The 26,186-nt window shown below is 41.5% G+C and overlaps 1 protein-coding gene and 2 pseudogenes across 3 annotated transcripts in view; 1 reads left to right on the top strand and 2 right to left on the bottom strand.

Moving 5' to 3' along the window:
* CTTNBP2 (cortactin binding protein 2) overlaps positions 1 to 26,186 on the bottom strand; it is a 171,805-nt gene that overhangs the window by 11,854 nt on the left and 133,765 nt on the right. For all 3 annotated transcript variants that reach the window (XM_024128757.1, XM_024128762.3, XM_028489835.2), the window contains 5 exons: positions 15,857 to 15,943; positions 15,680 to 15,779; positions 6,025 to 6,177; positions 5,666 to 5,853; positions 2,185 to 2,363 (listed from right to left, as the gene is read on the bottom strand). In XM_024128757.1, coding sequence (XP_023984525.1) covers positions 2,185 to 2,363; positions 5,666 to 5,853; positions 6,025 to 6,177; positions 15,680 to 15,779; positions 15,857 to 15,943 — 707 coding nt within the window. The remainder of the gene's footprint in view (positions 1 to 2,184; positions 2,364 to 5,665; positions 5,854 to 6,024; positions 6,178 to 15,679; positions 15,780 to 15,856; positions 15,944 to 26,186) is intronic.
* On the top strand, positions 3,893 to 3,984 carry LOC112067243 (uncharacterized; annotated as a pseudogene).
* Positions 17,199 to 17,870, bottom strand: LOC102996879 (hypoxanthine-guanine phosphoribosyltransferase-like; annotated as a pseudogene).

Genomic DNA, 26,186 nt, shown 5'->3' with positions numbered 1-26,186 from the left:
GATTTCCTGAAAGTCTGTGTCGAAATAGCTTAAACTTATTTGCCATTTTCCTTAATAAGACGCATATACTGTATTTTAGTATTTCTGCAATTGGGATACATTGTATGATCCCTGGCAAATTAAATCCGCCTGCAAGGCAGGGGCTCAGCATCTACACGTGGTGGGTTAGCCCTGTAGAGAGAGGATGGGATCAACCAGCCACGGCCTCAGGTGGATTCTCTGCATTAATAGCTGTAGCTGCTGCGGGACTTCAGCCCGAATGTGGAGCACTCAGTGCCAATCAAAATTTCTTCAAAAAAGATTACACTTGGTTCCAGCATTAAAAAACAGTTAATACGGGCTTCCCTCGTGGCGCAGTGGTTGAGAATCCGCCTGCCGATGCAGGGGACACGGCTTCGTGCCCCGGTCCGGGAAGATCCCACGTGCCGCGGAGCGGCTGGGCCCGTGAGCCATGGCCGCTGAGCCTGCGCGTCCGGAGCCTGTGCTCCGCAACGGGAGGGGCCACAGCAGTGAGAGGCCCGTGTACCGCAGGAAAAAAAAAAAACACAAACAAACAGGTAATACAGTTAAAGGCTGTAGACAAAACTCCATCTCCCAGAACAGGAAAGTTTTCAAAGTTATTAGATACTGACATAAGCCTTTCAAGACGGTTAAAACTATTTACTCAGTATCAAGCATCTACTGTCAGCTGCTTTGTTAATGTCTAGTGACACGTAATTCAGGAAAAAAAAAGTACACAGGAAAAAAAAGTACTCCTAAAGGTGCTGAAGGGGTAAAGATGATATAAGCTTTGGCTAAAACAATATATAACTTTTTTTAAAAAGGCAGTTCCTTAATATGGCTGTTGGGAGATAACTCTCCATGGCATTTCTGTACCTCTTGTGTCAGCTGTTGCTCTGGATTATCTTTTCAAGGCTGTTTTTTTTTTTCTGACTTGGAAAAACAGAGACAGTGTCTCCTTCTGGAGCAGAGGGCAGATTTGTTTCCTGACGATAATGAAAGTTATATTTCCTTCCTGGGCAAAGGGTGAGCAGATTTGCCAGCATCCCCGTTAGAAAACTGGGTGATTCCCAAGCTCACAGTTCCACAGCTTTGATGCAAAGCCAGCATCCACCTGGGCCACTATGCATCACCCCCACAGAACCTGAGGAGGTGGGGAAACCAATACAAATATGAAGCCTAGGCTGTGGCTGTGCTCTGCGTGATGAAGTGCTGGGTCAGAGGCCACATCCTGCATGTGGCAGGCTAACTTGTCAGCTTACAGATAAGGTAAAAATCTCAGAGCCTCTAGCTCTTGACAGTGACCATGCAGCAGACAGGTAAGGCCAAAACCGGTTCCTAAGAATCTTGAGGCTCTGGATGTTTAAAAAAAAAAAAAAAAAAAAAAAAAAAAGGCTTACATTTACTCATGATACTGATAAGAAAGGGGTAATTATATGAATAAATGTGTTTCTGCTTTTTAAAAAGAAATTGCTGTATACTTGTGAATAGAGCACTTCTTGTGTTCCCTCAATTAGCTGTTATTAAACTGATAGTTTGTCTTACAATAGAGAAGACATATTATCTGCATACCCTGCTTTCCAAAATAGATTTCTGTCCAGGATGCCAGGAAGTACAGAATCAAATCTAACAGCAAATCACAGAACCCTTACTAAGTAAGCTGGATGGTGACAAATTTTTTCCTCCTTTCAATTTCCTTCTAATTTTCTATTTCATTAACCTCACTGTATATATGTCTGTTTTCATAAGCTGCTCTAAAACACAGTAAGTACATAAGTCTCATTAATAAAAGAGGAAGATTTTCAACTCATCAACAGAATTTAAGTGGGTTTTTTGGGGGGTGGGATAGGGGGATGGTTACAGGATACTTGACCTAATGTCTCATGTGGGCCTTCCCCAGGAGACACTGCCCAGAAAGTCGCACATGAGTCTGATGAAAGTTGTGTAAACACAGGGAAATTGGGATCTATCTAGTCTTAGCAAAAATAGTTTCCTTAGGAAGTACCCACCACACGAGTCATGGTCGTCCTCTGACAGGAGCACAGGGCACTGGCTTTCCGTGTCCATGACAAGAGGTGACAAGAGGTGGCACAAGGTGGCCCCTTCAGCTTTCTCACCCCCCAAACACTGCCAATCAGCCAGGGCTCTACTTTAAATAGGCAAAGAAGGATCAATGACACTTACTTCACTGTCGCTTGGGCGTGCCCCGGGATTACAGGACAAGACAGGAAATACTTTGGCCCAAGAAGTGCTTCTGGTGTGCCCAAGCGGGCCAGGCACGAGTTGAGCTGGCGCCAGACAGCCAGGGCCCAGTCGACTGTCTTGCACACGGGATCGCAGGGAGAGGGCACCTGACCCCTGAACTAGAGACAGGGAGGGGGAAGACGGGGGCTTGGTTTAGAACAGTGCTTCTTGTCCTTTTGTTTCGAACACTGCAAAACTAAAAATATAAAAATTCAAACTGTAAAACAAAACTGTAGCCAAATCTGATTTTACCTTCACTTGGGGTGGCTGGAAGAGGGCTAGGTAATAACATACTCTATGACGTGTGTTAGCACGAGATACACATACAGATCTGTAGCTTATTACATGCAATAAAAGGATTCAGACACAATAGTGCAGGAAGACACCTTGGAGGAGGTGTCTTACTTGGATGAATTCTTAAACATCAATTCGGGAAGAAATCATTCTTCACATGTGTACAGAATTCCTCACAGGGTCTTGCGAATAGTAGGTGTTCAAAAAAGGATTCTGAATAAATGAAATTAAAATTACATTAAATATTTTAATATTTTGGGTAAGTTATAAGATGGCATACCTGGATCTGTGGCATGTTCACCTTGTATTACTTCTAATTTCCCTAGAAGGAAGGCTCAGCTAAAATGCTAACTTCATCAAAATGCTCTGACAGCATAAAGAAGTATGTTTTCAAATTTTAAAATGTGCAAATTTTAAGTAATACTGTATAACACACACAGTTGAATGGGAGAATTATACCTTATAGTTGAATAGTTGAATTATATCTTATAAAAGGTCCCTTTTTGGTAGTACAGAGGGGTCACAAAAGGACAAAGATTTATTTACTATGAGGAGAAATCTCTCAAATATTTAGAAGTCAGATACAGCAATTGACTCTGTATTTTATAAGAAAGCAGATTCACATAAATCTCTACTTTACCAAGGAATTAGGATATTAAGACCGAGGATAATACATGAATGTTTTTATGTCCTACATGAAGGGATAGAATTTGGCCTAGAAAAAAATGAAAGAGTGGTTCAGCGAGTCTAGCAGCTCCGTTAAAGTAACATCACTGTGTTACATGAGGCTTTGGGATCTGTTATCATAGTTTCCCTTTTTTCAAAAGAGGAACAATCATATTTCTCCCACTTTCTCTGATCCTCTTCCAGCGAGAATGAGATCATGTGCTACAATTAATAGCTGAATATTAATTTCCTACTAAAGAAAGTATAATTATTTTTATTAAATACTAGAAGCCTGGTATTGTCCAAAAAAGGTCTGCTTACTTATATCCCTGTAAGGAGCTGGAAGAAGAAATTTTGATCACGTGCCAGCGTGCTTCTAAGTGCCCCCAAATATTTGGTTCCATCCTGCAGTTACAAGATTTCTGGCGTTTTGCAGGAGTCATTCATTCCCATCGTACCCCTACCCCAGGAATCCGTTTTATTAACCTACTTGAAGTGATTCCTGATAAATGAAAGGCATTACCTCCCCTCCCCTTTCTGTTCTTCACAGCACACCCCACTTGCCCATTCGCAAACACAATGGAGGAAAGGGTAGAGCCTGAGGCTTGGAACTTTCCTTTCAAAATAAGTAAAATCAATCCTTTTCAAACTATGTTTACCAGAGACCCAGAGGAGGGAAAAGGAGGTATACTTTACCAGGTAAGATGTACCTTTCAAGGAAAATTAGCATGGCCCCTGCGCAAGAAAGACACGCAAATTCGTGACGTGTTCCATGTTTTTCTCTTGGGTAAACCAGGGATTCTGATGTGTCAGTGTAGGTTCCTCCTTGATAAGAAAAGGCACCGTTCTGGTGATAATGGAGGAAGCTATGCATGTGTGGGGAGCAAGAAGTAGATGGGAAATCTCTGTACCCTCCTTTCAATTTTATTGTAAACCTAACACTGCTCTAAAAATAATAGAGTCTTTAGGAAAAAAAACTGGTATCTTTTGCAATTATTTAGGTGAATTTTTTGGCAATAAGATTTAAATATTAATAGTGATGAAGTTAATGGAAGTATCAATAATCTGAAAAGCTGTATACCTATGACTGTCTTTGCCTCTCCTTTCTTCCTACTGGTTGAGGTCATACAATAGATGTGCTTTGGTCAAAAGAATATATTTACAACCAGGCAACTGACTTTAGCAGAGCTTGGGATAGAGGATTTCTGATTCAATGAGGAATTTCAGATACTAATGCAAATCACCACTAGCAGGCACTGTTCACTGAAATACCAAAGGCATTCCCATCCCACACTTCTCCCTCCACCCACCTCCCATGGCCCCAACTCCACAAACGCATGTACGTTCACACACTCTAACATAACAGACACTGAATTTTGTTCAGGAACTTGGTGGAGAGCTTTGGCCTTGGGAAGGTAGTTCTAGCCAAGGTCTCTGGCGGAGAGGTGTGCATGAAACCAGTCTGGCTAATGAACCATTCAGGGGAAATCTTCTTTCTGGGAGTTTCAGAAAAAGATTCTTTCCCTCTGATAAGGAGGAAACAAAGGAAGCCGAAGTTCCCTCTCCGCACAGCATCCTGCTTCCTGCCTACGAACAAGTTTGTGTGAGGGCGTGATGCCCAAAGTCCTGCAATCCTGAAGGGAGGTCAAGAGACTCACCCAGACCTGGGACCTGACATCACAAAGGCGTGAATGGACATCATCAACACCTACTGCAAGGCATCTGGTTATGTAAGGGAGAAAAGCCTTTCTGTGTGTGTGTGAAGCAGCTAGCAGTGGGGGGTTGTGTTACCTACAGCTTAAAATCCTGTGCTGATACAATGAAGATCCTGTCCTCCAAGTGTGGCCCAACTGTGCAGGATTAAATGATAAAATCTTGCTAAATCGAGCTCTTTTATTTCAAGTCCACCCAGACACTCAGCTACTGGCCCAATTTATGAATATTAAATAGTGATATACTCGAGTTGGTCAGCACTGAATTAATTTTGTTATCTTGATAGAATACAGAATATTTTATTATTCTGAAAAATCACTAAAAGTGATTATTATTCTTGAAAACGTGTCAACAGAGATTTCTAATTTTTTTCATGTGACTTTTTAATAGCACACTGTAACAAATATTAAAACTAGTTTGAGTGATGGATAATGAAGGCTCCAAGGAAGCAGCAGCTTTTCCTTAAGAAGAGTGATTAATTTTCTAATCTTGTTTCCCACAGCATTTAGAACTTGGAGAGACTCCTCGAGAATAGTTAATAAAAAAAAGTAAAACCTATTTGCTTTTTAAAATACTTAATATAGTCCAGAAACTGCTATGGGTTTTACATGCATTATCCTATTTAACCCTTGCATAGCCCCAAATTTTACTTGCTGGAAGCCACACAGTAAGTGGTACAGCTCAAGCCTGGGTCACCTGACACTAAAGGTCCCTCTCCCAGCAATAGGCTGTGCCTGTGGTTTGTTACCTTATTCACGACTTTCCTCCTTAGGAACCTCTGCAGCAGCCCCTGCATGGGCTCGCCATCCCACCGCAGCTGTACCCAGCGGAAATGCTGCTGCACCAGCAAGTCGGAGCCTTGGAGACAGGCCTTGGCAATGGTTCCCAACAAAAAGCAGTTCTCGTGAAAGTAATAACATTCGGACGTTCTGTTTCCTGAAACAAACCAAAAGCAACAGTCCAACCTCGGCAAGCCACAGTAGGGGACAAGTTCAAATAAGTGAAAGAAAGACGACCATGAAGCATAACATGTGCTCTGGGAAACAGAACGATTAGAAGGATCTCAAAGCAGCCTGCTTCTCAGCATGGTCTCTCTACCATCTTTACCTTTTTGGAAAGTACAGGGGCTTTCAGTGCTGCGATTTTCCAGAGGTCCCAAAAAGTCCCCCAGTAACTCAGACAATGAAGATTTTTCCAAATTCTCTAAGATGATGATGATTTTCTTGTTAGCAGGAGATTGTTTCACTGGGATCAGACATGCTGTGGTCAAAAAGGAAATTCAGTGATTAAAGATTTTACAAAAACCCATACAAACTGGCAAAGATCTAAGTGTTAGCAAAGACGTGACACAATGGGAATGCTCTGACATTGCTGGGAGAGTACAGGATTCTGGAAGACAGTTTGGCATTACTGAATACAGTTGAAGATACACACACACAATGATCCAACATTAGTTCCACAACTGATTCCAAATGGAATCAACTCGAATCTCTACCAACAATAGACTAGATAGGAGTATATTCATACAACGGATATGAAAGTGAACAAATTACAGTTACGAGCAACCACATGAAGACTTGTCACAAACAATATATTAAGAAACAAATCACAAAAGGCTACACACAATATGATGCCATCATTTGAAGTTCAAACAGGGGCAACACTAACCTTATAATTTAGGGATTCACAGATAGTAAAACTATTTTAAAAAAGCAAAGAAATGATTATCACAGAAGACAGACTAGTGGTTACCTCCATGTGCCCCACCCCTTGTGAACAGGGGTGGGGCACATGGGCCCATTCTGGAAGCTGGGAATGTTCTATTTTGTGACCCGGTCAGTGGTTAAGTGACAATTTTATTTTAAATTATTCATTGATCTGTAAAAATAGGCGGCATGTATTTTATAGATGGATATTTCAGAATACAAAATGTTAAAATCCTTAAATGATCTTTAAATTACACATATGTAAAATATTCATAAAATTATGGAGACAGGACCTCAGGGACCAGCAGGTCCCTCCTTTCATTTTATAGATCTCAGAGAGGTTAAAGAGATTTGACTCAGGTTTCAGAAACAGTGGTAAGGAAGGACGGCGATCTTGGACTTGTCTTATTTTAGGGGTCCTCACACTAAAGACGTGGGGCTGAACTACATGTCAACCCAAAGTGAAAGATGGAAAGTAAATGGAAGATTGCTATTATATGTAGAAGACAAGTCAGTGGATAAAATGTAACTGAAACAGTGCCTGGGCACCTGGAAAGCTGTCAAATGTTGTTAATATTGTAGTTGAAATATATATATATATATATATATATATATTTATAAATAATACTTCCTATATACCAATGAATAAAAAATTAAAATCACTTGTTAATTTTTTAGAAGATTCTAAGATGCCCTAGTCTTAGCTAAGTTAACCTTACAAAAAAGATTAATTTAAAATACTTGAGTGTTTTGTCAAGTATTCCACTTTTCACACTTATGAGAGTACATTATACTCCATTCCACCTCCTAGTTACTATTGACACAAATACATTTTCACTTTCAAAAGAAGTCCCTGTAAATGAATCTCTTCTGAGATTGAAATAGCTCTTCTGGATGCTATAAAGCTTTAAAAACTAGAAGACAGGAAACAAAGCCAGCCACCTCTCAACTGAGGTGTATTTGTTGGGGCTATTACACTAGTGTCTGGCGTGTGCTGCGTCCCCTTCCACAGAGCTATTTAGTAAAGAGTGCTACAGTTCTATGCTTCTCAGGTTCAATTGTTATTTCAAAAATGTTTGTTATGAAGTATGATAAACCTATAGTTTTTTAAAACAACAATGATAAACTAACAAATCTTTTACACCCAGTGATTTCAAAAAACAAAACAAAACCCAGCAACAACAACAAAACCAGACCAGGTTGAATGGTCTATGTATCTGCTTTGCTGTAACTAACGACTGAAGGTCTCCAGTTTTGGCCTTGATTTGCATTAAATGTATGGCTAGTTCCAGCTAGAATGTGTCTGCAGGAACATGTAATTGCATCTCGACAAATGTTTTCCAGTGCCCCCTTGCTGTACATACTATGCTAAGCACAACGGCATGCTGGAGGTGACTGATTCTAACTGGGGGGATGTGGCATTTTAAACTGGACCCGTTACGAGGAATGGCATCTTGACAGATCAGAAGAAGGCTTTCTAGGTTTAAGAAATGGCATAGGCAGAAGAATGGAGGCCAGGCAGAGCTCAGTCCTAGAAGGGACCAGGGCTTCAAACCAAGGTCAGAATAGTTGCAAGAGTGGCATGACAGACAGCTCAAAGCTGGTACATGTGTCTAGTCAGGACACGCTGGGAGCTTGCGTACAGAGTCACATCAGTGGAATGGAAGCCAGGAGCCCCATCTGTGGGCAGTGGGGCAGCAGGCTGTGTCCTCACTCTGGGCTACACATTACAGTCACCAGGGATCCAACCCCAGAGGTTGTGATGTAGTTGGTCAGTGCTGGGCCTGAGGCATTGGCATTTTATGTGCAGCCAGGGTAAGACTTGCTGATATGAAGTCTCAGAAGCCAGCCACAAATGAAAGTGGAAGGCCCAGGATGTCATGTCAGAAGGGAGTAACTACCAGCTCTGGGGATCAGTGGAAGTCTTTAAGGAGGGGATACACAGGATTTGACTCCTGCTTTGAGATCTCACTCTGGTGTGAAGAATGGACAGGAGAGCCAAGAAACAAGAAAACATATCTACAGGCTCTCACTGCTGAGGTGAGGACAAGAGGTAACAGGAGCCTCATTCAGGGCCAAGGCACAGAACAAAAGGATAGTCTGAGACGGAGTGAGCAAAGCTCAGTGGTTGATGTCGTGAGAGAGGGGTGGAGAGGGAACAGCAGAGACAACTCGGAAGTTCCCGCCGGAGAAGAGGCCACGCAGTGAATGGAGACAGAGAGCACGTGAGCAGGAGCACACCTGAGGCAGGGGAGGTGGTGATGGGTTACACTTCAGGCCTGAGTGATGAGTGAGGCACCGCTCCTGAGATGTCCAGCAGGGGCTGGGACAAAAGGATGGAGGCAGCAAGGGAGGATTCAGGCTGGAAATAAACGAGTTTATAGGATTGCAGGAGGTCTCTTGGAAAGACACAAACTCATTCTCCTGAGTCCACAAGCAAGGACTGTATTGTCAGTGACTTAATTCACCCCACATTTAATGGACAGCTTGTGCCCCAGACAAAAGGGGTGTGGGGTGCTGTTCATAACAGTTGGGTTGGGTTTCCACCTCATCTTTGTTCATCTTGGTCTCCTCTATGGTACCAATCAAGGGTCAAACAGACTGGGTTTTTTGGTGAAAAGCTTGGTCTTCAACGCTGCTGGCCTCATATGTGCAATTTTTTCAGTCACGTCTGCTTCTCCATCTGACCACTTAAGTTCAACAACCTAAGCAAGTGGGTCCAAATGTAAATTTCATTTTAGTTGTGAAATAGCATGTCTAGTTCAAGTTATTTAACATGGTTTCAATTCTAAAATATTAACCAACCATAGAAACAGAAACTCATTACACCTTTGGGTTTGAAGGATTATTCAGCCTCAGATCAGGGTTCGTGGAGACATAAGATGGCCACTCACCCCATGTTATAGCTGGAGATTCCTTTCCATCTATTGTTGGAAAGTCAGCCATTTGGATTCCCTTTGCCCCATGCTAATTCAAAGCCCTATTTCTGAAACTAATCTACCCTTTTTTTCCCCTGCTTCCAACTTTATAGGTATGTCAGCTCTGCCCCTCTCCAGAGGTCAGTAATCTTAATCAGACACCCACTTGGCTAGGCTCAGGGCTATAGTCCAGTTTTGCATACCCTTGTATTAAAAGTTCTGGATAGCTAGTTCTAGAGCAAGACTCATTAGCTTAAAAATAATTAACATATCACATTTATAGTTAAATCCAAACTCCTTTATGTCTAAGGTGACCCCAAGTCCATAATCTCCTCTTTGGAGATGGAAGCAGCCCATCTTTTACACTGTCCACTTAAAACAAGGCTCTGCAGGGATGATGCTCTGAGTCCAGATGAGAAGCAAGGGACAGACCTCCAAAGAGCTTCCAGTAACGCAGGGTCCAAGGAGGAAACTCATTTATGTAGACTTCAATTACATATTATTACAGTAATTCTATCTTTATTACTTCTGAAGTAGAAAGTTCTCTCAGGAATCCTGAGTATTATTTTAAAATACCAATCTAGTGTTTAATTTCTTTCTTTTTTTTTACTACCACCGTCACATGTAATTTTAAAAAGTATCTGTCTTGCTAACCTAACTCAATACCTTATACTGAGGAGAAATATGACCCAATTGTAATACACGTTCAGACCCTCCTTACCAAATAATGGAGCCATGTGATGTGATGGTCTCTCACAAAAGTCAATATGAGAAGGAAGATGTTATTTTAAAATAAACACAAAACACCCATTGCTTGCATAAGTGCTACGCCATTCTTTTTGAACTGATCTTCTGTTCTACATTCTTTTCCTCACTGGCACCATTTTAGTCTCCATTTAAGTTTTAGATTCTTAAAGCTGATTATTTAAAAAAAAATCTGCTACTCTTCCTTCTTGTATTTTTTCACTCATACACTTCTTTTATTCATTCTCTGTGTCTCTTTTCACTGGCTTCCTTCTACAGAGTCGTAGAGGAGAACATATAAGGTAATGTATGTGCTACGCCCATTGGAAGATGAAAGTTCAACATTCTAACCTCCAGCTGAATGTAAGTAGTTTAAATCTCTCTTTCTTTTTTTAGAAAATAAAGTTAGAAACCAGGAATAAGTTTAGAACACCTTATGAATCAGTATATTCCTCACTTGGTAGTCATATGATTTGATCAGTTTACTTTCTTCGTGAAGAAAAAAAAAAGCAAGACAGTAGCTGATACATAATTCCTGTCCTCTAATTATTCTAAAAGCTTAAGTGGAACAGCCTAGAAGCTCCTTTTCTCTGATCCAGATCTCAGCCTTCTCTACATTCTGTCCTTTGCCATCACCCTTTGACCAAAAGAAAATTCCCTGCTAGGGGCTTTCTGTACTACAAAAGAAGTGACACCACACCACTGGTCCTTCCCTCTGGCTCACTTGTGATTCCCTGGCACTGCTCAGAAGCTTCTGGTGTACCCATCTACTCAAAGTGTACGTTCTCCGTTCTCCATGATCCCTTCATCGGCCACCAGTCAGCAGCAGTGGGGCCTACTGCTATGAAAATGATGGTGACAGTGGATGGAGTTTTAGAAGATGAGGATGGACAGCAGCAGGGAAAGATCCAAAGCCAGACGGTAATGTTCTTGACAAAACATTGAGAGACCTTCAGCATTTATTCTGGAGCCACTGGAGTATAACAGCAGGAAATTGTCATGAGCAGTTTTTTATTCTAGGGTGAGCCCTCTGGAAACCTGCAGAGGGCTTATGGAGGGAGTGAGAGCAGAGGAAATAAGAAGGGTTAGTGATGAGGCCTCCATAGGCCCTTGAGCAAGAAATGACAGGTGGTAGGGGGACTGGAGAGCAGGAGGTGGAGATGAGATATAGGAAGCAGATTCAAAAGAACTCAGGACTGACCACACGTGGGGAATAAGCCAAATGAGGGATCTATGATAAGCTCCACTTGCTAACTTGGGTAACTGCACTCAAGGTCTCAGCAGGTGAATCTTGTGTTTATATCTTACTTTTGTTATTAAAAAAAGAGGGATTTCATACATATAAATTACTGAGCCAAATACAGAATAAAAATCCTTTAATATTTGGAGATGCTACACTATTTCCTACATAAGAGAGTAGAGTGGAGATTTTTTGGCCTCAGTCTGTCACTTGAAAACTTCCTTTTTTCAAATCCAATTCAGTCTATTTTTATGCCCTATCATCAACTACTGTCTCAACAACTTCTGCACTCTCTAATCTTATACTTCTTTCTACCTCCATTGTAAGCAAGTTCTTCCACTTGCTGACAACTAAATATGATTAACATTCCCTTTTTCTTTGCACATGCTACTTCCTGTATCAGGTTCATGCACTCATTCAACAAGTAATTATTGGCAATCAGTGTACAAGGTGGAATGGAAGAATAAGCTACATTACTAGCCTTCAAGGAGCTCAAAACGTGTGTGGGCCGACACAAAAGCCCAAATAATACCCTCACCGCCTTGAACTATAGTTAGGTGGGGCACAGAGGTAAACAAAGCTTACTGCTGTTCATTAGAGGTAGTTGGCATTCCTGGAGGGATCGGACAAGCCTTCATTTGGGGATGTCCTCAGAGTACTTAAACAGCGGCTTCCATGTCTATTTTAACCAGTCCTGTACAACACAGTACTTTACATAGTACCTGCCATGCAGTAGTTAATGGGTGTGTATGTGTGTTGGGGGGGGCAGTTCGTGTGCTTATTCTGGATGAAATTTTAGAGTAATTCTAGATGAAAGCTGCAGCATAAACAAAGACATGGAGAGTGGGAAAGCAAAGGACATGTGAGGAAGAAATACTGTATTCTGCTGGAGCTTAGATACCTATTTTTAAAAAGGGTCAGATATTCCAAAGAAGATATACAAATGACCAATAGGTACAGGAAAACAGGTTCAACATCACTAACGATCAGGGAAATGCAAATCAAAACCACAATGAAATATCACTTCCTAACTGTTAGAATGGCTATCTTCAATAACAGTTAACAAATGTTGGTGGGGATGTGTAGAAAAAGGAACCCTTTCACGTTGTTGGTGGGAATATAAATTGGTGCAGCCACTATGAAAAACAGTATGGAGGGTCCTCAAAAAACAAAAGAATAGAACTACCATATGATCCAGCAATCCCACTTCTGGGTATATATCCCAAGCAAATGAAATGAGGATCTTGAAGAGATTATCCGCACACCTGTGTTCACTGCAACATAATTCACAAGAGCCAAAATACGGAAACAATCTAACTATCCATCAAGAGACGAATGGATAAAGAAAATGTGGCAGACATATACAATGTAATGTCATTCAGCCATGAGAAAAAAGGAAATCCTGCCACTTGCAACAACACGGATGGACCTTGAGGGCATTATGTTAAGTGAGATAAGTCAGACAGAGAAGGACAAATACTGCATATCACTTGCACGTAGACTCTAAAAAGGCCACACTGATGAAACAGAGTAGAATGGTGGTTGTCAGGAGCTGGAGGGTGAGGGAAATGAGATGTCAGTCACAGGGTACAAACTTTCAGCTGTAAGTCGAATAAGTTTCAGGGGTTAATACCGTATCTGTTGTATACTTGAAAGTTGCTAAGAGTAAATATTAAATGTTCTCACTGTAAGAAAGGAATGGTAATTATGTGACGTGATGCAGAGGTTAGCTAATGCTACAGTGGTAATCATTTCGCAATATAGAAGTGTATCGCATCAACGAATTGTATACCTCGAACTTACTCTATGTTGTATCTCAATTATATCTCAAAAAATTAAATTAAATTTAAAAGGGTCCGATAAGCAAATTAAGTGGATCAGTGTCCTAGAATGGAAGACCCTGAATGGGACTGACGTAGTTCAGTGGGTGACTGGGGCATGTGGGAGTCAAGAATCACAGAGCACTTTTAATCAGGGGTCTGGTGGTCTGTGAAGGATGTTCAGGGAGCACAAGAGGTAGGCAGAGCAGCCACTTACAGGAAAATAGACAAAATATAGTAAAAGGAAGCATAAAGTGGGGTGGATGAAAAAGGCACACTGAGATCCATTTGGCAGGACATGACCATGGACTGGCTGTGGGACAGGAGTGAGGGGTCCATGACTCAGAGGACCTGGGGGTTCTAGACGGTCCTAACACGGCTTAAAAATTAAGACAGTTGAAAACATCGTTGAAAGAACCTCCCAAATTTTCACTTAACAAAACCAGGATGTCTGGCTTCTTCTTCCAAGTCACAAGACCTCACGTCACTGAGACTACACTCAGCTGCTCGCAGCTGGGAGCTGCTGCCCTCATGGCGATGGAGACAGGCTTCCCCTCCTCCAGCCCCAACCAGCCTGCTTCACCCCTTAATGTGGCTTTTTGGCACCCGTGGGCATTTAGGTTTTCAAGTCTGCCAGGGAGACCTGAGTTCCAAGTGTGGGGTGCCAAGAGACGTGCCAAACTGAGACATTAGGAAGAAGAGTTCTTTCTAAGAAGATGCCCCCCAAGGATTAGAAGTGCTGAGTTGGTCACCTTCGCATCCTTCTTGACCTAATTCACTGTTCTCAGATTTTTCTTTTTCTAGCTCTCTAAGTTTAGAGCAGCATTCAGTCTAATTGTTATCTACTCTGATTGGGTGAGAGCACAATATTTTAACTTCTTACTCTGAAATGAAGCAAGACTGAAGGTTGAAAACCATAGGGAGCTTTTGTTATAAAACTAAGGGGAGAAAAAAAAATTTTGGCAGGTGAGTTTTAAAGGAGCAGCAGTGGGCAGTGACTCACTCGGGTCAGGCTGACGAGCCGGAATGCCTAGTTTGAGTCCTACTGTGCCGCGTCCTCACTGCAGGGTACTTAACCTCTTGTCTCAAGTGTTTATAAATCAGGGTGTTTACAGAGTCAAAGCTTAATAAACAGTGGCTCTCGTTAGTATCATCATCAGAGAAAACAGCTTTTCTCTGTAGCTTACTCTCACTAGTTTCTGGCCAAAGACTGGCCTGAGTACTAGAGCAACATTCAGATTCTGGTGGGATTTTCTTGTCCCCAGAATGTGCTTCTAGGCTTGTGGATTCCTCAGTTCCCCTCTAAACCTTCCTCTTAATTTTATTTCTTGACTTAGGAACTCCTGGTAATTTCCTTCTTCCTCAACCTGGTCACCAGCTGTCCCAGCCACAAGGTATCTCCCTTGATCATAGCTCCAAAGATAAGAATCACCCCTCTCCCTAAAAAAGAGACCTGAATTCACATTTCAACTCACCCTTCACCCAGCTCACAGCTCCCTCCTTCACCCGCTCCCCAGGGTCCCTGTGGTTTTGAGCCTCTGGAGACCAGAGGTTGGTCCATTTCAGTCTTATTTCACTAGTCATGCTATATACTATGCAGAGTTACACTAACTCCACCTGTGCTGAAGCTTGGGGTGTTATGCTCTAGAGCCTAAGGTAGAAAATTTATGAAAACTTTATATTAATAAACATGTTTAATCACGGTTCTGCCACTATGTAGTTGTGGTAAGTTACTGAAACTCTCTATGCCTGTTTCCTCACCTTTGAAATGGAGATAATACCAACTTGCATAGGGCTGTTGTGGAGATTAAATGAGTTAATTAATGCATGTCATGTGTTTAGCGAAGTGCCAGTCAATGGCATACTAAGAATGACGTGGAGAAAGCAGTGCACCCCAGGTGCAGCAATAGGGGTGCTTTCGTTGTAGAGAATTTAAGAATAATAATAATATTTACTAAAAACCTATCTCCTTATTATCACTGTGCAATTCTAAACTGCACCAATAACGCAATGCTTAGTTCTGCTAAGATGGACTGCTCCCACCACCCCCTCCCTTGGTATCCTCTAGTGCCAGTTATATAGTATGCTCCCAACAGATAATTTATAAACAAAAGAAGAAAAATATAGGATGTGCAATAGATGCAAAGGTATGTACATGAAAATAATTTTTTGCAAGTGCTCACCTGGGTTCCCAGTTTTCATCCCGCAGCTGCTCCATAATTGAAAAGTCAACTTAAATTTATCCCCAAGCAACAACATTTATTTCCGTATAACGGCTTATTTGAAGGGCATGCCTTTCGGTTATCACAATTCAGTTTGCTGAGATGGTCTTACCGCTACTGATGAACAGATCTACTAGCTGGTCCTTGGAGAAACCAGTATCCACTTCAGCTCTCACTATTTCACAGGGGAATCCTGCAGCCATTTGTCTGTGCTGTGATAAGAGAGTGATTAGTTCTATACGCTTCTGTGTTTTCAAAGAAAAGGAGAGGGTATGTGAGTGATCCATACCTTCATGCAGAGTGCAAGCTGATGGGCTATGTAGTCTTGCAAGCTTCCTTCTGGGCCGTGGAAAATGACATTATGATATTGCTCGACCTATTAACAAAACAAGAAGAAACCTTCGGTAAAAATGCTATGAAGAGAAAAAAGTGGCACACAAGTGTAGAATTTCCTTTCTGATTGTCACCAGCCTTTCAAAGGATTAAAAATATTATTTTAGGGGTTAGCTTCATTCATTGGGCATGTGAAGTCTTTCATTTTAATGTGAAACACTGGCAAACATATTATTTATATAGTATTTTACATTTTATATAGTACTTACATACTTATAGCAAGAGATGGCATTTTTTTAACGAGCATACTCCTTCCTCCTCCATTTTCTACACTGAGGTTCAGTATATTAGCTGGGAACACAATTCCTAGCATGTTTTTGTCCCTTGCAGATGTTCCATAATTTTTTTCTCTATTATCCCTTACAGATGCTCTTTAGTTTGAATTTTCCAAATACATATTTTACTTTTCAGAGGTTAAAACAGCAATGAATGTTTTTCAGGAAATTTTGGAAAATACAAAGAAAAATAAAGAAGCAGAATAGAAATCACTGAAGCAACCACTATAAATATTTTTATGTTTCCTTCCAGCTTTTTTCTCTGCATAGTTGATGTGTGTGTATTTGGTTTTTTTCTTTTTTTCTTTTAAAGAGACAGCCTTTATTTTAAGGATTTTTACACTGAAGACTTCAAAAAGTGGTAGGTTTTTAGAACTTACTGGCCTGTATTTAAAAGGAACTGTTGACAAAGATTCGCCAGAAATAATCTGAACACGCGGGAAAATACAGTTAATACTGCTGAAACCTACTAAAATAACTCCAGGACATATGGTTTATCCAACATAAAGATACCTCTCAATGCTGTCACTGATATGAAACTGACTGCTTCTTTTCTAAACACACAGTGGTATAATTAACAATATTCAATCACTTCTGTTCTTTCTTGAATATATAAAAATTAAAACACCAATTAAAAAACTAATATATTCTTCTCTTTCAATGTTTCTTACAGATACAATTTCAATATTTTCATTCAATAGTGTGTGGTTTAAGAGATTTTTCATTCACAAGTCAAACAACAATCCACCCAAAGGGAACTGATAGTCTATAGGCTCATAGTGCAAATAAAGAGTTCGGGAATGCAGGAACTGACCTTTCTAAAATACAAAACGGATGAAATTCTTAGAAGATACATGCAACAAGCTCTACTAAGCAGCTGGCCACAGAACTAGAACATCTGATAATTTTCCTGGTGATTCACTGAGACTCCAGATGTTTCCAAACTCAACTTGAACTCTCATCTTAGGCTTTGTATTTTGTTTTTCCAGTTTCGCTGATCACACAAACATGATTCAAATCCTTGAAGTATTCATTATAGTCAAGGGCATATCCTACAACAAACCTGTGTGGAATTTCAAATCCAACAAAGTCTGGTCTATATGCAACACTTTGAGGGGTCCTTTTAACAGGCAAGCTTGCAACCTTGAGCATCTTTGGATTATTCTGCTTGACCAAGGAAAGCAAGGTTTGCATTGTTTTGCCAGTGTCAATTGTATCTTCAACAATCAAGACATTCTTTCCAGTTGAAGTTGAGAGATCATCTCCACCAATTACTTTTATGTCACCTGTTGACTGGTCATTACAGTAGCTCTTCAGTCTACTAAAATCTACAGTCATAGGTATAGATCTGTCACTATTTCTCTTCAGTGTTTTGATGTAATCCAGCAGGTCAGCAAAGAATTTATAGCCCCCCTTGAGCACACAGAGGGCCACGATGTGATGGCCTCCCATCTCCTTCATCACATCTCGAGCCAGCCGTTCGGTCCCGTCCATAATTAGTCCATGAGGAATAAAATAAAAAAGGTGTTTACCTTTTCCAAATCCTTAGCATAAACGATTAGGTATACAATATACATCTAGGTCATAACCTGGCTCATCATCATTAACCACGATGCTGGGGCTGTGGGTTGCCATAACGGAACTGGATGGCGTGCGGGCTGAGGGCAGTCCGGGGAGGAGAAGCCAGCAGGGCCGAGCAGGAGGCAGTGCCGCGCAGGAAAGCAGAGTGGTCCACCCGAGCGCTCTTTCCGGCCGCCGCCGCTCAAAGCCCAGGTGCCTGTATTTGGTTTTTAAGAAGGATCCAGGGGTGTAATCTTCTTACAGCTATTGTATATCAGAGGATATCTTTGTGTTGACTTTTTGCATAAAAGACATCTTCATGAGTATTCAATTCTTGAATCAACTATGTGATCCCATTCTTCAAAGCACTGAATTCCAGAAATCTAGGTAGAGACTGACTGATACTTTTACTTTGTAAAAATGAAAATCTCTTGCCTGGAAGCCTACAGGGTTTAAAAAAAAATCTTTATCCTCATGTATAAGGATATCTCGCCTAAGAACATGTGCAGATGTAGTGGGTGCTGGGACAGAAAGCCATGACCTTTTATGTATGTCAAGGGCCATGACGTTTGGAGTAAAATGTGGAGGGGAGGTCAGCCTCCCACCTCCATGATCCCAGGGCTGAGTTCCCACTCCCAGCCCACATGCTGGGGAGAAGCTTTCTTCTTGGAAAGGTCTTGCAGAAAAGCACCTGTGCAGGTGTAGCACCTACCTAACCAGTACAGTTGATGAAGCTCATATATGAGGATTGAGCCACCCATACTTGGAGGAGTGTTAGACACAACAGGGTCTGTTCTCTCTTTATAATTTGGAATGGGACAATGTAAGGACATGTATATCTTTGTGCTATTGTTGCTCTGCTGCGCTCTGATGAGTGAGTTTGTCCCTTTTACATAACGGGAAGGGCACATCCTTGAGGGTAGCCAGAGTAGACTTCTACGAAGACAGTGACTATACCCCTGGCTCCTTACAGGAAAAGGCAGATTCTGATATATGAAAGGAAGGCTTGAGGGAAAGCCCTTAGCATGGAAGGAAGAGGGAACTCCTTCCTTACCTGGGGACTTTAAGACCTGAGCTTTGGCCTCCCAGGAGACCATGACATAAACTTAGAGGAACTCCTAGAAAGTGGAAGAAAACTAATCTTGACCACTGGGTGTCTGAAAATGAGCTAAGGAGGGAAGTGATTCTTAAAGGGGTCCCTTGACGTTGCACTTGGCACTGGGTTTTAGGCTCTGAAAGACAATTTATCTGGCAGCCACCAGTGATTTTCTCTGAGTTTAAATATTACTCCACCATTGCTAAGCCTTCAATAAAAAAGGGAAGAGCTGGATTCACACTGGGGGGAGGGTAGCAACACGGAGAGTCGTGGCTGGAAGACACATGAGAGTGGCTGCAGCTGCCTGAGGAACATCAAGATCCTAAAGCCACAGGATGAACTCAGCAGTGGCTGGCCTGGGCTGTTTTCCGTGGTACTGAGAATCTGTGAGCCAAGCAATGGTAGAGATGCTGGCCAGGACCAAGACTGGGACAGGGCCTCTTCCAGAGACGTGGGAGAGATAGTATCCTAAAAAGTTCAGTTGAGGCTCTGCTTCTTAGACAGTGAGGCCATAGAGCCATAAGACTTCAGGGGTAAGTTATTATTAAAGAAGAATTATTAAAGAATAATATGTTCTCATTTGTACCTATGTGATGGGGAAGCTTGGGGATACACAGATTATACTTTTCATTAAAAAATGTTGCCCAGATTTATCTAGTTAGGGCCTCTTTCTCCCAATTTTAAATGCAATATGGTAAATCCTTTTGATATGCACAAACTTTTTTTGGCTTGGGAAATTTTCCTTCCATTATGTTTTTGTTAATTTCTCCTCTTCTAGTTCTTATTCTTTTTTTGTTTGTTTGTTTTGTTTTTGTGGTACGTGGGCCTCTCACTGTTGTGGCCTCTCCCGTTGCGGAGCACAGGCTCCGGACGCGCAGGCTCAGTGGCCATGGCTCACGGGCCCAGCCGCTCTGCCGCATGTGGGATCTTCCTGGACCGGGGCACGAACCCATATCCCCTGCATCGGCAGGCGGACTCTCAACCACTGCGCCACCAGGGAAGCCCTTCTAGTTCTTATTCTAAGGAACACCTACAAGGCTTAAGTTCCCTTGCTGTTCTCTGTAAGGACACCCGTCCCCTTATCTCTTCATTTCTCTCTCTGTCCTTCTCTTCTGCCTTCTGGGAGTGAACTCCTCACGTTAGTCTTTCATAACCCTGAATGGAACATTCATTTACCATCTCACTTTTGCTCTCTATGATCTCAAGGACAATTTTAATGATGCCATTGCATTTTTAGTTTTTCTTATAGTTCCTTGCTTCATCCGTCTCCTTTCCAACATTCTTCCTTTTAATCTTAGCCTGCACTCTATCATGGCTTTCTTGCCCTGCTTTCATAGTCTATCTCCCTGCATTCTCTAGAGAATGAACATAATTTTCCAAACTTCTTTGTTCTTTAAGTTATTTTTAAGCTGTGTTCTTCTGAGTTTTCAGAAGGATAACTCTGTTCTGTTCTGCAGTACTCTTCCATAGGTATAATGTTAACTTGCCATTGGTATTCATATACTGTGAAACCACAGGAAGAATTCTGCAGTAAAGCAGGATGTGTGGACCATCACTGATCTTACTCGCTGTCCACTGATTTCCCAGCTGAATTCCTGCCTTAGGTCACTGGACAAATGGCGGGCTGGTGTCTATAATTTCTAGTTAAACTCCAGGATCCAGCACTGGCTGCAATGGACTGAACTCCTGCTGTCCACCTTGGCGGACAATTGCATGAGATGAACTGCAGTACCGGAAGCAGGATGCTCTTGCACCTGTCCCACCGAGAGCGCTGATATAATATACTTCCTGGATGCAGCACGGTCTCACCAAAGCCCGCCGACTTCCTGCTCAGGGATTTCTCGGATCCAAACTCTGAATGGCTGTGGAAGGACCTGTGTTGACAGAGGGTGGAGGATAATATCATGGTGCAGCAAAAAGCAGAGGCAGTAAAGGAAACATGCCCAATTTTCTACCTGCTGTAAATCTTGCTTTTTTGAATCATTAGTAAGATGGTAAGAGAAAGATAAAAGTGTTTTCCTACTAGGTCTCAAATAAAGTAAACCCAACACTCTCTTGCCCCTAAAGTTAGTGAAATTTTTTTCTAGATTCTTGACAAAGGAAGACCTCAGTTCTATTTTTCTCTGTTACTGTGACGTTTTATCACTTTTAAAAAGTACTTTTGGGCTTCCCTGGTGGCGCAGTGGTTGGGAGTCTGCCTGCCGATGCAGGGGACTCAGGTTCGTGCCCCGGTCCGGGAGGATCCTGCATGCCGCGGAGTGGCTGGGACCGTGAGCCATGGCCGCTGGGCCTGCGCGTCCGGAGCCTGTGCTCCGCAACGGGAGAGGCCACAGCAGTGAGAGGCCCGCGTACCGCAAAAAAAAAAAAAAAAAAAAAAAAAAAAGAGGATTCTTATTAGCTTCAGGACCCAAGACTGTTTAAAAAAAAAAAAAAAAAAAAAAAAAAAAAAAAAAAAAAAAAAAAATGTACTTTAGTGGGAAATTGTGTTAGGTACTTGCCAGGTGCAATTTTAAACCAGAAATCTTGAGCTCTCCAAATCAATCCCAAACTGCCATGACTTACAGTGTAGAAATTCTCTCACAAGGAATGGACTGTTTCACACCAGTGGAACAGGATACAGCTTTTCAAGATTTACTGAATATTCTAGCCCTGAGATTTTCAACTAGCACTGCTATTTAATACTGTCTCACTTTTGAAAACACGAGTGCTCTTTATAGCCATCGTGTCAAACTGCCTACATTTTCTTAAGATTGATTTTGAAATCATATAACAGAAAGAGACCCAACTTCATAGATAAGCTGCCTTCAGTTCCAACACCTCATTTTTTCTCAGATTGTTGGTTCTCAGGAACGACAGGAAACATTCCATTTAAAATTGCATTGAAAGGCCATTCACTAGCAGTAAGCATTTCTGTTCACACACTCTATTATCCTTTCTGGAATAAGGTAAAATATAAATAAATGAATTCAGTAAGTAAATCAAGGTTAAAGACTTCCCAATCATTCAGACATTCTAATGCATGTATCCTATTAGTAGGTTTCTCCTCATTTCAGGCATTATCAATTTTTTGTTAATGGTATTTTGTTCTACCTCATCAAATGATACAGTTGTGTTGGTTACCATTTAAGATCTGAACAAAAAATTAATTATGGAAGCCTCTTGCTCTACTGAGACTGGTGCAAACATGCAAAGCTATGCCAAGAAAACATATTTATCTGTTGTAGTGCTACCATACTATTTCTCCAAATAGCAAGATCTGAGGTATAATAAATATACATGCTCCATGCTTCCAGCAGAGGGCTCTAAAGATAGACAGGTAGGTAGGTAGGTAGGTATTATAGATGGACAGACAGGAAGGCAGACAGATTTATTGGGGGGAGGAGGAGGTAAATATTTGAATTCTGTTGAAAGGAGATCTATTTTTTGAAAAACAAATTCAACTTCTAAAATGTGAATTGTAGTCACCAGAATTATCTTCTAAGTGCATGCTTACAGTGTGACATTTGTGCTCATTAGGAAACAGACACTGGGCTTTATCACAGTTGGTACCAATCCCTTTTATTCTTGTGTCTTCACAGCCTATTCAGGAAGCTCTTATCACATGTCAATTAGTGCTTTGTGAGGCAAATGAATTCTGGATTAAATGGAAACAATGACCTCCACAAAATCCCATCCATCCCTTTATTTGTTTCCCTCCCCAGTGTTTTTCTGCGGAATGGAGTTTACCAGAGGAGCTATAGTCTCCACTAGGGTCAATGTAGCACCTGCAATGTGTTTTCAGACTTGTGGCATTATTTTAAAGCAATAAACTTCAACTTTTGTTTGGAGTTTCACTTGTCAGAGTCTGAGGAAAAGCTTCTACTACTCTGAGACGGTTTTAGGCCAAGTTGTGTTGAGATGCTGAACTCAAAAAAGAATGAAAAATAAAAGGTCTTTACCAAGCTAATAAAATTGGAATGGTTATAGACTAAAGGGACATGCTTTATAGCTAAGATGTTCATTCCAACCGCTTCTGGAACTTAATTTTTAAAGAACTGATTTATATATGACTTTAGAGCAGGCGGACTCATACAATACAGTTACTGTCAACTTATTCATGTAAAATCCCCCCAAACAATATTGGCACACCCAGCATCAGGGATACACAAAACCAGAGTCTGTCATGTTAGGGGTTTTAGGCATCTGCTGAGGTCCCTCTTTATAGAATAGGTGTAAGAGAATAATGGAATTCAAGAGAAATTACAGTTCACACACAGAGGGACACCCATACTATATGCTTTTAAAAATTAGCTTAGTGAAACCATAAAAGCCAAGATCAGACTTGGTTACTAACTTCAAATAAAGATAGGCCCTCACTTATTTTTTTTTTTTTAACATCTTTATTGGCCCTCACTTATTAACACAGAAGTAGTAACTTGGGTGTTACAACTATTTAAAAAGTAAAACTACAAGATATAATTCTTGGATATAATTTCCCCCTTGTCACCTCACCTCTGGCACTCATGAACTCTTCCTGCTCCAGACCTCCTCTGGGCTGATACTTGCCCTACTGGCCAGAATCTTCTTGCACTGTAGCCAGGGAAGCCAAGGATCTACTGGTGTTGGAATCACCTCTTCCTCATACCAGGGAACTCGCTTCCTTCTTCCACTAGGACCTTACACCCAGCACTGCCCCTCCATGCTCTGAATAACCTCAGGCTAAACTTGGTCATCTGCTAAAGGGGTTGGTTGATGAGCTTTTGTGAGCCGTCTTAGATATGTAACCATCATTTACAACATTACGTCTATGGGAACATAGCAAACTTATTTTGGGAATGTATGAAGACTAAGTAGAATCTCCTAGTGATGATTCTTGATGATGAGCATGGCACATACTTGAGTGGACAGCCAATATAACTCTCAAGAATTGTGTCCATGGGGATTCAGAGTTCTACATTTAAAAATAGGGCTCAAGGGACCTTCCACATGGAGGAGGAGTAAGACTTGGAGATCACCTTCCTCCCCACAAATACATCAGAAATACATCTACACGTAGAACAATTCTTGTGTCTTCACAGCCTATTCAGGAAGCTCTTATCACATGTCAATTAGTGCTTTGTGAGGCAAATGAATTCTGGATTAAATGGAAACAATGACCTCCACAAAATCCCATCCATCCCTTTATTTGTTTCCCTCCCCAGTGTTTTTCTGCGGAATGGAGTTTACCAGAGGAGCTATAGTCTCCACTAGGGTCAATGTAGCACCTGCAATGTGTTTTCAGACTTGTGGCATTATTTTAAAGCAATAAACTTCAACTTTTGTTTGGAGTTTCACTTGTCAGAGTCTGAGGAAAAGCTTCTACTACTCTGAGACGGTTTTAGGCCAAGTTGTGTTGAGATGCTGAACTCAAAAAAGAATGAAAAATAAAAGGTCTTTACCAAGCTAATAAAATTGGAATGGTTATAGACTAAAGGGACATGCTTTATAGCTAAGATGTTCATTCCAACCGCTTCTGGAACTTAATTTTTAAAGAACTGATTTATATATGACTTTAGAGCAGGCGGACTCATACAATACAGTTACTGTCAACTTATTCATGTAAAATCCCCCCAAACAATATTGGCACACCCAGCATCAGGGATACACAAAACCAGAGTCTGTCATGTTAGGGGTTTTAGGCATCTGCTGAGGTCCCTCTTTATAGAATAGGTGTAAGAGAATAATGGAATTCAAGAGAAATTACAGTTCACACACAGAGGGACACCCATACTATATGCTTTTAAAAATTAGCTTAGTGAAACCATAAAAGCCAAGATCAGACTTGGTTACTAACTTCAAATAAAGATAGGCCCTCACTTATTTTTTTTTTTTTAACATCTTTATTGGCCCTCACTTATTAACACAGAAGTAGTAACTTGGGTGTTACAACTATTTAAAAAGTAAAACTACAAGATATAATTCTTGGATATAATTTCCCCCTTGTCACCTCACCTCTGGCACTCATGAACTCTTCCTGCTCCAGACCTCCTCTGGGCTGATACTTGCCCTACTGGCCAGAATCTTCTTGCACTGTAGCCAGGGAAGCCAAGGATCTACTGGTGTTGGAATCACCTCTTCCTCATACCAGGGAACTCGCTTCCTTCTTCCACTAGGACCTTACACCCAGCACTGCCCCTCCATGCTCTGAATAACCTCAGGCTAAACTTGGTCATCTGCTAAAGGGGTTGGTTGATGAGCTTTTGTGAGCCGTCTTAGATATGTAACCATCATTTACAACATTACGTCTATGGGAACATAGCAAACTTATTTTGGGAATGTATGAAGACTAAGTAGAATCTCCTAGTGATGATTCTTGATGATGAGCATGGCACATACTTGAGTGGACAGCCAATATAACTCTCAAGAATTGTGTCCATGGGGATTCAGAGTTCTACATTTAAAAATAGGGCTCAAGGGACCTTCCACATGGAGGAGGAGTAAGACTTGGAGATCACCTTCCTCCCCACAAATACATCAGAAATACATCTACACGTAGAACAACTCCTACAGGACACCTACTGAAGGCTGGCAGAAGACCTCAGACTTCCCAAAAGGCAAGAAACTGCCCACGTACCTAGTCATGTGGCTGACAGGGTCTTCGATCCAGCTGGGTGTCAGGCCTGAGCCTGTGAGTTGGGAGAGCCAAGTTCAGGACATTGATCCACCAGAGACCTCCCAGATACATGTAATATCAAACGGTGAAAGTTCCTCCCAGAGATCTCCATCAAAAAGCAAACCCAGGTTCCACTGAATGACCAGAAACCTACAGTGCTGGACACTCTACGCCAAACTAGCAAGACAGGAACAAACCCCACCCATTAGCAGAGAGGCTGCCTAAAAACATAAGGTCACAGACGCCCCAAAACACACAATGGGACACGGTCCTTCCCACCAGAAAGACAAGATCCAGCCTCATCCACCAGAACACAGGCACCAGTCCCCTCCACCAGGAAGCCTACACAACCCACTGAACCAACCTTAGCCACAGGGGGCAGACACCAAAATCAATGGGAACTACGAACCTGCAGCCCGCGAAAAGGAGACCCCAAACACAGTAAGTTAAGCAAAATGAGAAGACACAGAAATATGCAGCAGATGAAGGAGCAAGGGAAAAACCCACCAGACCAAACAAATGAAGAGGAAATAGGCAGTCTAACTGAAAAAGAATTCAGAATAGTGATAGCAAAGATGATCCAAAATCTTGGAAACAGAATGCAGAAAATACAAGAAACGTTTAACAAGGACCTAGAAGAACTAAAGAGCAAACAAACAGTAAT

This window comes from Physeter macrocephalus, chromosome 5 (genome assembly GCF_002837175.3).
Source record: "Physeter macrocephalus isolate SW-GA chromosome 5, ASM283717v5, whole genome shotgun sequence".
Taxonomy (NCBI): domain Eukaryota; kingdom Metazoa; phylum Chordata; class Mammalia; order Artiodactyla; family Physeteridae; genus Physeter; species Physeter macrocephalus.
This window is presented reverse-complemented; position numbering and strand designations above follow the sequence as displayed.